Source organism: Thermobia domestica, chromosome 1, assembly GCF_964235325.1.
Source record: "Thermobia domestica chromosome 1, izTheDome1.hap1.1, whole genome shotgun sequence".
NCBI lineage: Eukaryota > Metazoa > Arthropoda > Insecta > Zygentoma > Lepismatidae > Thermobia > Thermobia domestica.
In genome coordinates this window covers 321224978-321241935 of record NC_137454.1, presented here as the reverse complement: position 1 = coordinate 321241935, position 16958 = coordinate 321224978, and the positions used below count along the sequence as shown (strand labels likewise).

The 16958-nt window shown below is 33.8% G+C and overlaps 1 protein-coding gene across 1 annotated transcript in view; it reads left to right on the top strand.

The window, feature by feature from the left end:
• Tomosyn (syntaxin-binding protein tomosyn) overlaps positions 1–16958 on the top strand; it is a gene marked incomplete in the record, with an annotated part of 588696 nt that overhangs the window by 502130 nt on the left and 69608 nt on the right. Inside the window, 1 exon segment of the mRNA XM_081728737.1 lies at positions 2065–2184. Coding sequence (XP_081584863.1) covers positions 2065–2184 — 120 coding nt within the window.

The window sequence follows — 16958 nt, the reverse complement described above, 5'->3', positions numbered from 1 at the left end:
ATAGTGAGTAGTATGCTTGGCGGTGTGATACGGATTCATGTGTGCCGTTGGAAGGACGTTTGTAGTACGAAGTAGGAGACCTTCGCAATTTTCAAAGAGGATAAATTGTGGGTGCGCACTCCGTTGGACCCCAACTATATCCAGGGGTGTCAGTGTGTTACGCATTTGAAGAACAAGAGTGTTCAGAGGGGACGACGTAAGTAGAACTCGTGTCAAGAGTCAAGACATCATCGTAGGAGGAGAATATGTGGCGAAAACCAAGTCTAGATGAGAGAGATTGTCAAACATTTAATAGGATTATCAGTGATCCGTAGAGCTAATGTGACACAACTGACTTTTGAACTAAATTATATTTGGAACGACCTATTTCTACAATCACACTTTGACGAAAGATATTTAACCTGAACACCCGCTGTCGGACTTAAATTTCGAATCCTCTGATCATTTTCAGGACGAAAATGGTAATACCAAGAACGTAAAACATGGACCGCCAATTATTGGAAGAGAGCAATATAATCCATCTTTCTCCTTGTTTCCAACTATAAGCCGAGCTTATTATATGGTGGGTCTCCAAAGAGACATGTGCTTCGGATTGCCTACTTCATATCCTTAAATATGGCGGCTGCTCTGTGCTGGTGGGCGAAAGAATATTATTCTGTTGGCCCTATTATTACTCTGAAAAGACAAATTATTACCAGTGGTTATGTAGACAATTTAGGATGCCAGGTGCATTCTGTATTACAGATGTTCCCTAACAATAATACAGTTTTTCAAATTGAAAATGGACCATTACACAGAGTCAGATGTATTCAGGCGTGACCTAAGAAACATTAGGATGATCTTTAACACTTCTCCTGGCCCGCTTAATCCTCAGACTTGAACAGTATTGAATGTCTTTTATTAGTTTTGGTACAACACGTACAGTGCTGATTTCCTCTTCCATCATGTACTGAATGAAACCCCCAACTTAAAAAGTAACACATAAATGTATGACAATTTTCGCATTGCACTTCAGCAAAGTTCCACACGACTACTTTGTATATCATATACACATACTCCCATAACATAGTTCCACGAAATATCTTTTCAGGGTAAATATAATCCACCACATGTCGGATGCGGCTCCTTGGTTGGCTGGTTGAATTAATCGTGGTTAAAATAATGTATGTAAGATCTGGAGGTCGTTCAGCCCAAATACTTTTACTAACTACTCGTCAAAAATTAAAAAAGAAGCACCCAGTGGAAAACCACCCTTCCGAAAAAAAAAATGTCATCTTGTTTCGATACTGGTAGAAGGAACATACACATCATATGAAGGTAGGCTGTCTGTCATTGTGTTTCGCAAAAAATGAACGAGCTGCAAATCGTGAATCTTCACACAAAGTGATTTTTCTAAAGTTTCTTTTCTACTGGAGAATTTTATTTTTTGACTGTTCCTTCGCTCATGCTCCGAAATTTTGTCAGTTGACTATTCCACTTGCGTGAATGGTGCCTTCATCGCTATACAGCACATATGCCAACAATTTATCCTCATTTGCTTCGTATCACAAGATTTCAAACATAAGTTTAGCATCTGAAGTATTGCTTATTTTCCAGATTAATCAAGGATTGGATATGATACGGGAAATTTTCAAGACATAACAGCGTAAATCCTTATACTGTCGGTTGTGATACAACCGAGCCACGGATTAACCGTCTTAATTTTCACTTTTGACTTTATATTATCTCATTTATCTATTCCGCCATTTCTGCCTATATGCTTGGTTTACCATCTACCGGGACAGTACGATATCTTGAATTTTTTCCACTAGCAGTCTGATATTAGCCTTAATGGATTTGCGGAATTTCTGTTAGAAGTATGCATTTATCTTTTAGTACCATAGTCTCTTAAGCGTGTATACAAACATTTCTTCCTGAGGGAGCATCTTTCAATCCATTTATAAAGGATTAAGAGATAAGCTGTATTCACAAATGGACGGAAGCTTTTATCATACTGTATATATATTTAACAATACTGCTTCAAATCATAAATGCCACAGAATCTATTAATTTCTCCCATTGCAGATTCATCTCCTGTTCCCACCTTATGGATTGGCACAAGTTTGGGATCAATAATAACTGTAATCATTACTCTTCCTGCGGGAGATGCTCGAGTAACACAAGGTGTTAAAGTTGTTCCTACTGGTAAGTACGAAAAGCATTATGTATTTATGATGCAGATATTGTCCTTTTGCCAATAGGATTGAAACCGAAAATTCGATTTATAGGTATTCATTCATTCATCAGCAACTTAATTGCTTTAAAGTGCGTATTGTTTATAATACCTGAAAGTCGCTTCTATTAATTTCATATTATAGGTAAACAATAATATTAAAAAAAAAAAAAAAAATATTGAATTCCGGAAACGTTGTAGTCAGCTACACAAACAAGAGTAAATTATATTATTTTGTTTTTTAATAGATCAATTTCGAAATCGTTTCAAAAATGTCGGTGTAGGATTGTTGCTCATGTACATAAATTCCTTTGATATGATTTTTAAAAAGAATTGATGAATTGTCACAAATTGTCTGTTGAAAATATTACGCTCATTTTAAAGAAATCTTTTACTCATTCATCAATTACGGACACAACAAAAATGTGCAGCAACCGGCTTTTCTAACACAATGTACTGAATTAGTATGAATATAATATTTTAATACGCTGCGTAATTTCTGTATTTAAGTTTCTGTTTTTCCCTCTTAAAAGTTTTTTTTTTTTCATTCAATCGGCTGTCAGGCAGTTAAAATGCATTTGGTTGTTATGTTTCATATGGTTTAATTGTATAACAACGTAAGGCTAATGGTTTAAAAAAATTGAAAAGGTGCGACAGGACTGAGAACTAAATCCGGTCTCCAGTTTAGCAGCCGGTTGTTAAACACTAGGCTACCTCCAGACCAACCACACATTTTTTACTCTTTAGATTGGTATTCAGAAGTTAAAACATTTGGATAGTCCAACAACTTTCTGTTGTTACGCTTTTACAACCCAGTGTCATATTAATGACTATCTATGATGGTTAAATATTAGTGACTGCTCGGAGAACGATCTGAGTGGCGTTAGCGCTAGCGTACAGACACGGGCATTTGAAAACTTCGCTTTGATCACCGGCCGAAGTACACTTTTTCACTTTTTTAATTCTATTGAATCTATGCCTATAGAGAACTTGATATTAATAAAATGTAGTTTGTTTCATATGCATATATATACTTACTTCTTGTATTTTCTTACATTTTCATATTAGTGATATTTTCTGTATTCTAGTTTTTCCATGTTTCTATAGCATGTATAGAAAAATTATTGTATACCTGCACCTTCATTCTTGTGGTCTCGCTCAAAATTTTTCTGATCAATATATATAATATATATAATATACCGTGTCTGAAATAATACTGATATCGGGGTTAACCATCTTGTAGGAGACCTGAAAAGAAGCAAAAATTGTCTAGTAAACATTGGGCCGAAAGTGCCTCCTTCCAAAGTTATAAGCTGCCGAAAAGGACTAAAAATAAACCTCCGTAGCTCGAGAACCGAGATCTATCCTAAATTGGTCAAGGAATTACACAGGAATTACTATACATTTTATCTAAATATTAATATATCAGAATCCTCCGGTAAAGATACAACGAATTGTGTAGAGAAATTTGGGGTACGAGAAGACATTTGGGATGCGAGAAGTACTAATTAAACATAAATGGCAATGTGGCAATGTTCGTGTGTCATTAAAAAAAAAAAAAAAAAAACTGTTAACAAGTGAAAACTATTAATATTTCTTTTCTCTTTCATGTAACTCGCAATAAAGTGGAATCAAATTTCGATATTAAAATATAATTTGGTAATCGTTAAAGGATGTTTTTACTAACTTGGTCTTCTTTAAGAATAAAATTCATTAACCCTTATAGGATTTCCACTTTTTGAGGTAAATTTTAGACTTTTACCTAAACAGTCTTACTATTTATTGTAGGATCATGATGGTTCATACCTCTTTATATATATATACATATATATATAAATATATATATATATATATATATATATATATATATATATATATATATATATATATATACTTCAAAAATATACTGTCATTACTATTTGACTAAAGTCATGGTTGAAATGCCATTTTCTTCACTATAACAGGCCCTTTCCAATGGAACCACTCAGATATTCGTATCGTACACCTGAACCGGAAAATTCGGGAAAACCCCGGATTTTTTTGGAACTCTCGCCAGAACACTTTACCCCTCTGGTCCGGGCCTGGGTTGACGTAGGGATCCAAATTAAAAAAAAAAAAATTGTTAAACGCAAAATACGAGTGCAAAATTTTAATCTTGTATCTTGAAAACAAAGAGCGGAAATAATTGTTGAAAGTGAATTTAGATCCTATATATGTTTATATATATATATATATATATATATATATATATTATAAAAAATTACTGCATCATTACTATTTGGCGTAGAGGCTTGGTTCAGACGTCATTTTCTTCAGTGTAACGAGCCCTTTCCAACAGTACCACTCACATGTCCGTATCATAAACCTGAACCGGAAAAATCGGGAAAAACTGGAAATTTTTCTGAAAAAAAAAATCACATCCTCGGAACACTTGCGACCCTCGGTTTCACCTAGGGATCAAAAAAAAAAAAAAAAAAAAAAAAGGCGCACACAATCCGTATGCGAAGTTTCAATCTGACATCTTGAAAACTGAAGGCGTGATTTTTTTTAAAAAAAAATTGCCTTTAAAAAAATAAAAAAGGTCACGACTCTCCGCCCCCACTTGGTGCCGCCAAGCTGACCATCCGGTTCCAAAGCGCATCTGGGGTGTTCTTTGGTCCATCCTTAACTTGACAAATAAAGAAACCCGGCTCAAATACCTGTTATAAAACCTAAATAAGCGGTCAAAAACTATACTACACCATGGTAAAGAAAGTTACCAAAAATCCTAAAAAGGTTAAAATATTTCATAGCGTAAGAGTTCGAAAATCACTTCTATCTGGAAATTCTAGTCATTTCGTAAGATCTAATGATTGTTTTCTTCTTGGTCATTAAGAAGTATAAATGTGTGAGAAAACCAAACATTTTGTCATTCAACAGGGTGAAAATTGAAGACCTGGCTTCAATTTTTACCCTGTTAAACGACAAAATGTTTGGTTCCTCTGACTTGTGACTGTTGCGTTACCACTCAATTGCCAAATGAAAAATCCGTCAGCGTTTCTTGGCATTTTGTGAAAATTAAATAATTTGGACTGTATTTTTTGCACGTTTACACGAAAAATATCTGTTGCCTTCATAAGTTTGCAGTTTTTGGAAAATAACTCTTATTGTTGTTAGGTTGATGGGAAAATATGGAATAGTAACAAGGGTATAACCACGAGAGAAAAGGAGAGGGCAAATGGGAGTTCGGCTTCTCAAACGATTTCCTGTTCCCGTAAGTTATGTATTAATTAAACATGTTTAACAGTTAAATGTTTATAATAAAAGAAGAATGTTTATATTAGGTTGTGCGAATGAAATGTCCTTAGATGCCTCATTTCCAGAATCCAAAAGTTAGTTAAACTATGTTGTGTCTGGTTGCATAAATCCTAAAAAATAATACTGGTTGCTAAATGGGGGAAAAAGTGATATTAATCATTTCTAATTACTAACTGAAAAATTAATGATTTTTAAATAGCGTGTACATGAATATTGTAATTTATACTTAATTAGTACTTAAAAGTGTCTTCCCGTACCCCAATTTCCTCTATTCGTTTCACCTTTACCGGAGTATTCTGAAACATTAATATTTAGAAAAAATGTGTAATAGTTCCTGCGTAATTTCTTAATGTGATTACGATGGGTCACATAGTTGTCGAGCTATGGAGCTTTCAAGTTTATTTTTAATTTTTTTCGTCAGCTTACAACTTTGGAAGGATGCATTTTACGCACTAAGTTACTATTTTTTTTTCTCTCTTTTTTCAAGATCTCCTACAATATTGATATCTCAGTTATTGCTATTATTTCTTCTCTCGGTATATATATGTTCCTAGAGCAAAAGATTTGAACATGATTGTATGGGAATATAATTATATCGTTGTATTAATGTTGCTTAGTTTGTATTGGCTATGTTTATGTTGCTTTTTTGTATATGTATTGGGGTAGGTGTTGGTGCTGGGTTGCTATGATAGGTATCACGGTGTATCTAAATATTGGGGAACCCAACGTCTCCGATTTTTGAGTTTATAGGCAATTAAGTTTTCTGAATAAAATTACTCTTAATGAATGTAAAACCAGATATTATATGAAAATTATACCAGTGATAATTTACTGAAAAGAGATCATCTTGCTACCTTCGTAATGATTAATATGCGTTATTTACATGGGCGCCCGAAGAAAATTTTCTAGGAAGGGCTCAAATCTTGGTTGCTATATTACGTTTGGCATCTTTTATTTGTATTAAGGAATTGTTAAGAAACTTTTAATACATTTTCGTGAGCCATTGAGGGGGAAGGGAGGATCGGGCCCCACCCTGTCCCCCTCTTCAGGCGTCCATGGTTATTTGCAAGCTCCAACAATATTTGTTATATTAAATAAAGATAAGTTTTTTAATACTTCGTTTACTCTAGCTTGATTTTAGCGTTGAAGACAAAAAATTTAGTGCGAATTTCACAAACTTTCGGTTGTAACCTGGATGGTTAGTTGAAGGTTGCCAGGTACTTTAACACAAGCCTTCAAATCAAACATAGGGTTTTAAAACCCTAGTCAGTATTCTTTCATAAATTGTAAAATGTTAATTAAATCAGAATTACAGCGGCGAGATAAACAAATTGCCATTAAAGGGAGAAATTTCATGCTTAAAAAGGCAGCTTGAAAACAAGCATTCAGATACTTCTTTTGAACAAGAAATTAGGATTAGGAATTTGATTTCTGGGCTTTCGGCAACTATGGCCATGGTAGCCCGTTATGTATGAGGGATGGAGTCTCTCGGGAATCGCGCTGCCCGGGAAATTGGAGGGAAAGAGAGAACGGCTTGGAACCATTATGTTAGTTACCATCCCGTTATTTGCCTAGTGTGTATGAGGAAAATCTCACTTAGGATAGCTGATCTGAAAAAGCTGTTACGCTTTTCCGACCAAGTATCCGCACCAGAAATCGAACTCGAAGCCACTCGCACCAAAGGAAAAAGTGTGAACGAGCTGCACGATTATACAGAATATATACAGCCAATTGTGTTTAGCTTAACCTTTGAAGGAATACATTGTTTTATTTCGAAGGAACTTCTACCTCAGTTATTGCATTTGCACGACAGCAATTACGTATAACTGAAACTGTTGTTTACTGATCCAAACAATAATGCAACTAAAGATTGTCCATAATAATGACGTACTCGGTGTGGAACTAGTGCTGCCACCTGTTTGGTCTTCTGATAACTTCTCAAATGGCATTCCTACTGCAGAAGTAGATCACACTACCGACATCGTTTTACTTGTAACACGACGAATTCAGAGCTACTAGTTATAAACAAAAGCTACGACCTTCAATTCAAAATTAAGTATATTATATTCGGCGTAAGCTCTAAACTGCGATAAACAAAGCCACGTGAAACTAAATCTCGCTGATTTGCTGTTGTCCTACCGACGCTTGTACTCCTCCGCAAAATAGTTCATGTGATTGCATTATTACTTTTACTATGAAGCTTCATATTAAACTGCTATATTATTATAAATGACAAAAATATAATACGGATTACCTAATAATACTGCAATCGAGTGTGGCTAACTAAACAATAGAAATAAACACTAAGCATGCGCAGTAATTATGGCACCAACTCAACTGTGGACGGGTGTTCTGCTTTTAAAGTCTGAAAGATGACTGGCATGAATCCCAGTTCCGCGAGTGTTGGTGAAACACCAACAAGGCAAACCGTTACTCACTAAGCAACAATTGTTTACGAGCGAAATTCAAATCCTTTTTTTTTATTTTTTTATTTTAATCTTTCGAGTTTCTTTTCTTTCTTTTCTGCTGCTGCTGTAAGTATCTGGACAACACGAGACAGTATTGTCAAAATGCACGTGCATAATTTGCTCCTCCCCGTGGGGAGTGGGAGAGATAGATCACTAGCCAATCGTATTTGTGACAAGCGGAAGGATACGAATATTTTGTTTATCGGAGTTTAGAGCTTACGCTGAATGATGTATAGAAAACATTCGTTAAAAAATATAGGCATTTAATGCATACATTTTTATTTTCAAGAGTTCAGTGTTGCAAATTAATATTTTTTTAGATGATTCTGCTTGAAATTAAGACAGATTTCGTTCACATTTTTAATCACCAGTACTAAAGTGTTACATACAGAGATTTAAAATTATGTTGTTTTTGATTTCTTGCAATATTTTGAACAACATGAAATACTAAGAATTAGTTAACACACTCAACCATTGTTCGAAATACTATTTATTTATTTATATATTTACCTAGGTCTTTATATGAGTTTTCAGTGATGATTTGAGCATAGCATTTTATTTTTGTAAAAATAAGAAGAAGATAGTAATAATTATCACTATTGATTTAAATAGTGTAACATATGATTTTATTATTTTTAATTTTCCGTATGAACAATTTTTATTACTTTCAATGTTCAAAACTGAATTTCTTTAGTTTATATATTATCTTGCACGGGAAATTGTACCAGGCCCGAGCATGGAAGAATTGACAAATTGAATTGAGAGTACTTCCTTGATTCAGTGGATAGTATTGCATGACTGTTCGTTTGATAGAGCAATTTGGCTGGTTGATTTCAATGACGAAGAAAATTCTTAATAAGCGTTAGCATCTTTCTACGTTCAAATCTTATTGTGTATCTGTATTCTCCTTTTCTTCCTAAATATCATTCTTCCAATTCTTTCTTACTCGTTCACTTACAGTTATCATTCGTCTCTTGTAGTATACGAAGTATAACCATGGACGTTAAATTTAAGATTTTGTCTCATGTTTTTCATTTCGCTTTTATGTTGTAAACAGTTTCCCTAGTTTATGTAACAAGTACATTTTCTCATTGTGTAAAAAGAAAGTACCTTCTCAATGGTTTTTTACCACTTTCAGCATGTATCATGAAGTTATTTTGCTAACTAAACGCCTCAATTGTCAATCAATTGTACGGTAACATAATATATCTATAACTGCGGGATTGGAATGTGATCTACAAAATACAAGTCGCTTCAAAGTCGATGTATTCTTTCTCAGACTATGCCGAACATACATATACACAATTATATTTCACTTAATCTTTGAAAGAATAAATCATGTTCTACTTTGAAAAAACTTCTGCCGCAGTCATAAATAGATTCAAACTAATAAAAGAACACAGACATGATAATTAAAAATATGTTCTTGACGTAAAAAGAGCGATTGAACTTCCACATTATGTAAAGTGTTGGATCGTTCTGAATTGTTCTTCTACTGCTTCGCTTTTATTTGTGGAAATTGCTTATGATAATAGTATCTTACAGATAAAATACGACTCGTGGAGGAAGAGACTTTGCTATAATGTATAGTAATCTTTATAGTACGAGAATTGGTTTAAAGCTCGAAAAAGCACATCATATATCTCTTAGATTTGTTCAAGGTTTATTCTGAAAGCTTCTCGTCGTTTCCTATGTAATTATTGAATTTTAGTGTTTTCTCGTTCCTAAAGCTGTATGAATAATGTCTTTGTGTTTATTACCTTTTGTTTGTTTGTTTGAGAGATTGTGCTAGTGCATGTATAATACCTGAAAAAGTGCAATTTGATGCACATAAGATAAAATGGTTGTTTCACTATTAGTTGCAGAAAATATTTAAGATACTTAGTTTTCAGCGAAAATATTCACCTCAATTTCATTTTCGATTACTCAAGTTAACTGTTATGTGACGATAAGAATAGTTATTGATGTAGCACATACCTTAAGTAATTGGCCTTCATCTATAATTAAAATTTTGGTGGCTTTTATATGAGTTGACAATGTGCATTTTGCTGTGTTAATCATTGTGTTCGAGATTTTAACATTTAAAGGAAATTACCAGAATAATTTGATTGAGGTAGATCTGTAAGCAAATATTAAGCAATTTTAGTTATGGTTAAGGGAAATAACTATCTGGTTCTAGAAATCGTTTCAATTAGAGTTAAAGTTAAACCAGTTCCTTATGATAGAGGCTCATCACTATTGGTTATATTTGCCAAGTCTTTAATTGTGGCATATTTCTAGTTTGATGAAACCAATACACTAACACAGTTTTATTTTTTGGATACCTTTTTTAAATACTTAATTTTTGGTCATAACATTAATCAACATTAAGCGAATTTTCACTACTCTATAATTCACCACTTTATTAATTGTTGCTCAAGGAATCTTCAGTAAGGTAAATGTACAAGAGTGAACCATAAATTTTCCAATATTTCTACAACCCAAACAGCAGGCGCGTGTATACGCGTGATAAACTGTAAGTACATGGTCAAACTGGCCTAAGAGGTAGTGTAGCAACCGGACTATTTAACGCGGAGCTCGCCCCTCGGTCATTAACTTCAGTCAGTTTTTAGTGGCAGTGACAGTGAGTGCGCAGTAACGTCTGATACGTGAATTGTTACTATATAAACAAAGCATAACGCTGCAGCAGGAACTCAAATAATGTGTAACGCGAAAGGGTAGGGTGCAGTGAACCACCAGCACAGCTACTCGTTGGTTCCAGAACTTGCAGGTTGTATAAAGATCAGCCAAAGCAGATTCTGAGGTCATGCGACATGCCATTGAGGAAAATCCATCCAACAACACACGACAATTGTGAAACCAACCCAGCATGTCCCAGACTAGTACGTCACCTTCACGAACTCGGGAAAGCCAACAATATCTCATCCGTTGTGGCACATGAGTTCATCCCAGTTCAAGTCCAGAAGAGAGTAGACGTGTGCTGACATTTATTCCAAACCATTGGAGCGGATGTATGCTGCACTGGACCAATGTACTCCTGCATTTGTAAACCGAATGCGTTCCCTGGTGCAACAGGATAACACAAAATTACATTTGGTTCGAAAAACGCAACGAAACATTCAGGAATTTTATGGCATCGAACTGATGCCACACCCAGCATATACTCCTGACTTTGCCACTTCAGATAACTACCTGTTTCGGTCAATGGCGCACTTTCTAAAATCGTGATGTTTCAACAACCACTAGGAACTGGAAATAGCAGTGACTGTGACTTCTTTGTCTCTAAGGACAAGACATAGTATCGACTTAGAATAGAGGAACTGGCAGGAAAGTGGCTGCAGACAGTCCGACACGATGGGCTGTATTTTGAATGTTAGCCTCTTGTCATTGTACTGTAATAAATACAGATATGTTGTGTACCAGAATATTAAAAGACTGGTGACTCATTCTGGTAGTGTTAATATTCTGGTAAAGACTTAATGACTCATACTGGAAGTTTCTTGTGTAACTTTTCAAATTACAGTAAGTAGCATGGAAATGTGCAGAATTTAAGTCTTCAGCAAGCGAAGGATAACGGCAACGTATTATCTTCATAATTAGCACGTTTCGGGCCAGAGAGGCCCATTGTAACTGAAAATAACTATATCTTTCATTTCTCCTTTTTTAAAGAGAATGGCCAAGAATGTTATTTCATTTGAAACAAACTTCTGCGATTCTGGAATCTTATAGTAGTGTCTCAGCGAAGGAACTGCGTACATTTTTTTCCAGCCTGTCATGTAAACTTAACAAAATGTATTGAAATTCAGAAGATTTGAAAACATTATGTTGCCTTAAATGTATGTTAGTTTGCAAATATTTTACATCGAACTTACATGTACTTTTTAAAAATATAATAATCTGATTTGTTGTCATGTTTTAATGATAGAAATATTAAACAAAATTAAGTTTCATGTTTACTTTAATTTTTGTTTAATATTTGTTTCCTTGAACCTTGCAAATGTACTCGAACTTAAAGGTACATTGATAAAAGAAATTTTATCGCGAAGAATAAAATGGATCGTTTTCTCGAAACTACGTGTTTCAATCCAGTATTTCAGTGGTATTTGCATATTCTACTACACCCTACATATGCTAACTTGGAACATTGGATGAATTTGCCCTCATCTTCCTCTTATTCTTAAAATGAAATCTTTCAGTTTAACGGCCCATGATTATACCCTTAGGCTAAGGGATACGGTTTCACTTATTCTTGATGTAGTTCAAGTGCAAACAGGATTATTTCGAAAGGCTGTGGAAAGCAATAAACCAACTTTAATTAAAATCGGATAAATGTTACGAGAGTTTTCGTTAAATATATATATATATCAGGACAGAGACGCACAAATACCAGTTAAGTCGAATAATAAAAGCTTCAATTATAACTAGTTATGTTCTGCATTGTAGAAGAAAGAGAAACCCTTTATTTCTTTTTCTTTTTGTTGAATTGTAGAGTTTCATTGTCTTATGTTTTACCAGTTTCACTATGTTTCGTAGAAATGGAAGATTATTTTAGAAATTTTCGCGGAACATAGATTTTGATTGGAGGACAGTTACATGCCGTCCTTATTATTGACTGATTCCAATCCCCATATAGTAGAAATGTGGGAAGATCTCACAGAACATTTATACCGTATTCTGTCAAAATCGATTTTTTAGGAAAGCTAACGTGGGAAGTTTTCTGAATCACAAGAAGGGTGTTCGTTCCGTTATCCTTGACTGATTGTAAACCTAAGCATAGAGGATGACTGGAATGATTCAGAAACACATATCCCAAATTACACACACACACACTCAAAAAAGTTTGTTTACGAAATTATCCTTGCACATGTTTTTTAACTGTTAAGGTTAATCCATCCCCTTATTCTTTGATAAAATTAACTGCGTCCATGGGAAATCTTTGAAAATATATATATATATATATATATATATATATATATATATTAATTAGGAGACTCACCATTATATTATTGACAAACCATAATCTTACGTAGAGAAATCGTTGGGAAAGAAAGTATACACCACATTGCATCAAAATCGAATCATTTTTGTGAAAGTTCACCAAACAATATTTTATTTATTTAAGAATTTCGAAATTTAGAAAAACGTTTCACTTTTACCAGCTTATCCTTGATCGATTTTAACCGCAACCAATGGGGAGGGTTGAGAAATCCTAAAGAAAGTATAGCTACACTATTATTTATCGAAAACAGCTCTTCACGGAAGCGTAATGGGTAGCGCGCGCCTTTGGTGCACACGGTCCCGGGTTCGATTCCCGGTGAGAGAAAACCAAAAATATTTTACGGTCATTTACTTTTCATTGATCATCTGCCTCCTTTTACCCTAAAGGGGCACAACTGTGGGATCTTGAACAATATATATTTAATTTATCAAAATCGATTAAATTTATGTAGTTTATACCAAAAGAGTTGTATATGTGATGGAGTGGATGTATTCCCCATTACACTCTCATTCTTGGTGGATTATATGCAACCTCAAACAATAAGGTTATTTCGGAAGATTGGAGGAAGGCATATAATAGATTCATTAAAATCGAATAAGTTTCATAAGAGTTGTTCTGGAAAAGACAGATGGATGGGTATGGAAAAAAACAAACTGATGGGTAGACAGACAAGCCGACAGAAATACACAAATGCCGGTTCGAGTCAAACGGAAGAAGCTTGATTGGTTATATGTAGTTCCAGTTGTAAGTTCATTTCTATATATTATTAATGGAAGGAAAATTTAGACCAACTTTCCGTTTTGTTGTATTATTCTTGTTTCCTTATCTTATTATGTTAGCAGAAAAATCTAAAACCGTAATAATATTTTTTTTACGGCTGTTCCTTCGACCAAAAAAAAACTAACCAACCTTAATGAAGACTCGAACACACAACGATGAATTAAGAAGTGAGAACAATAACCACGAGCCCACATATCCATCTAATCGACTACTCATGCCACAAAATTTTAACATTGTAAAAACTTTTATTTTCTGTTGTGTGAAACTGTTAGTATGTATCAGTTTTGTTGTTTTCCTTCCCTTTACTTATGCGTAAGCTGCATCAGCAAAGATAATATGTGTTGTTATTTACCAGGATTTATAGCTTTAAAAGTTTTAATAAGGTCAATTAAGTGACGAAGTGAGCTTACGCTGTGTGAACTGATTTTCTCATACCTTCCATTTGCTACAAGAAACAGTGGATGGTAACCCGTAGAAAAACTACATTATTTTTTTTTTTTTTTTTTTTTTTTTTTTGTGACAGATAATACTTATACTACTACAGTAGCGAAAAATTGGAAAAAACAAAACACACTAAAAAGAAGTTAGAAATGGAAAGTAAGAACTTTTTTATGAAAAGTAATAACGACTTCAAAAAAGCGCTTAAAAGTAGAAAATAATTTTAAAAGGCGCTAGAACGTCACTGTTATAGTGTATGCCATGACAAACAAATTTATATCTAATAAAATTACCGTTGAAAATGTAATTTTGTATTAGCCATTATTTTTGTTTGTCATGGCACATATTTCAAATTTTAATCGCCTTTCAAAATTAGTTTCCCCTTTCTAGCCCTTTTCAAATTGTTCTCTGCTTTTCTGCGCTTTTTTAATGCAGGTTAATGTTTTTTTAAATAAAAAAGATTTTATCCAAATAAAAATTTATTACATTTTTAGTTATATTTAGTCCGAGAAATGTAGGTGATGGAAACTAAGCTGACCACAGAAGAATAAACTCGACTCTAATGAATAAACAAATATAAATCAAATAACTAAACCTGGTCGACCATAGTTGTTTGTAAGCTGTAATGGCAGAGAACTTAGTTTAGTATCCAGCTATAAAGCTTTTGACTGGATAAACTGGGAATTGTTGATGGAATTGTAAAGAAAGTTGGGTTTGGGAGCAAAGATCGATAACTCATATATTAACTAACAAGCAAATGTTAGAATAGGAGAAAAAGTAATAGAGGGCAATGCTGTTAGAAGGGAAGTTCCATAGGGATGTTGTCTCTCACCAACATTATTTAATATCTAGAAAATATAATAAAGATGGACTGGCGTAATGAAGATGGTATTTCAATAGGAGGTAGAATGATTAGCTGTATTCGATTTGCAGACGATATAGAACTTTTGCGGGACCGCGAAAGAACAGTAATAGGATGTTAGAAAACTTCAGGAAAAAGGTGCAAGGATTATGGGATGAAAACCAAACACTAGAAAACCAAAGGTATTGGTGATTGGGACGAAGCAATCGGTATCAAATATAAAAGTAGGTGGACAGAAAATAGATCGGTTGACTAGTTTTTGATAACTCATATAACATGAACTATTAGTAAGGAGTGAAGAATTGAAGTGCGTACATAAAATAAAAGCAAATCATGAATGTTTAAAGGGACATTTAGGAAGAAATCTATTATGTGGAAAAATGAATATAGATAGACACTTACCAAAAGCGATGGAGAAAAAGACTAAGAGCTTTCGAAATAATAATTTGGAGAAGAATGGAGACAATTAGCAAGGTCGAAGAGAAAACGAATGAGTAAGTACCAGAAATAGTAGGTGAGAAAAGAACGAAATTTAATGTAGTTGGAAAGAGAAAGAAAATATGGTTGGGAAATTAGCTGAGGAGAAAGTGTGTCATGAAAGATGCAGTAGAAAGAAAGGCAGGAAAAAGGGAAGGAACGATAAGTCTACGAACGATATTAAACCAGAAAAATCGAACGTGAAGACGAAGGGGTTAGCTGAATACTGTGGTGCATCAAAATTCTTAGTTTGCGAAAAGTAACCTGCCAATAATGGCAGAATAACTATGGTATATAAACTTACTCTTATATTTTACTTATAGAAAAAATGTTATCACTTTTTTATTCCTAGAAAATCCTATTTCGTTCATTTCATTAAAAAGGAAAGAAAAAATCTAGATAGTCAAATATGCATCGCCTGATCCACAGAATAACAAATGTTGGCAGCCAATATGAGATATTTATTTTTAATTAAGTTGTGAAAGAACATAACACCTTGCTGATTTTCTTTTTCCTTATCATTATTTTTGAGAACTTATTTTTATTTTCTGTCGTCAATAATCGAAAAAAACATGGTGATAGTAAATAAATGAAATCGATATTTCAACTGATATATACGCATCATGGCCCCAAAAGTCAAATAAAAGGTACGGGCTACCGCACTAATTTTTTTTAGCTACCATTTCTTAAGTTAAATCGTGTCATGAAGCAGTTATTACGAAAACATTTGTTTACGAAATGTGAACAAATAATAAGAATTTTCGGAAAACTTTGTCTGAAGGAGACTTACAACCAAGAAGCAAACTATCTGTTCTTTATTTTTTCATGGGAAATTGTTTATGTTACATTCTGGGATTGTTAGATTTTTTTTTATTTATGAAATATGAACGAAAACAATTGAACAGTTTTTTGAAAATAACTTACGCTCTGAGAGTAAATTACCCCTTAGGATTTTTTTAAATAAAGAATTATCTACGCCATGTTAAAAGGATCTTAAAGAAATATTTATGTCTGAAATCTTCGTCTTCTTCTTCTTTCTCACCTCAAGCATAGCGTGATGGGCAACATACAAATTTTAAAACTTCTCTCTCCCTTGTAATATGTTTAATATGTTACTAATAATATGATACTAATTATGTTACTGAATGTAGCAACAATAAACTGTCACGTTAAGTAGTCAGAATTTTAATAAAATGACAAGTGTCATATATTTGTGGTATTTATTAAAACCGTCACCATAAATGTAAACGATACAAAAAATATTTACAATATCATGATGTGAAATATAAGTAGTACGATGGTAGGGTCTATCAAGGAGAAATCCCTGATACTCTCGTGTGTTTATAATGTCTTGTAGTCCTCCCCTCACGACATTTATGTCATGTAAAAGTTCATCAGCGCAAAGCTCATACTCACAAACACAGG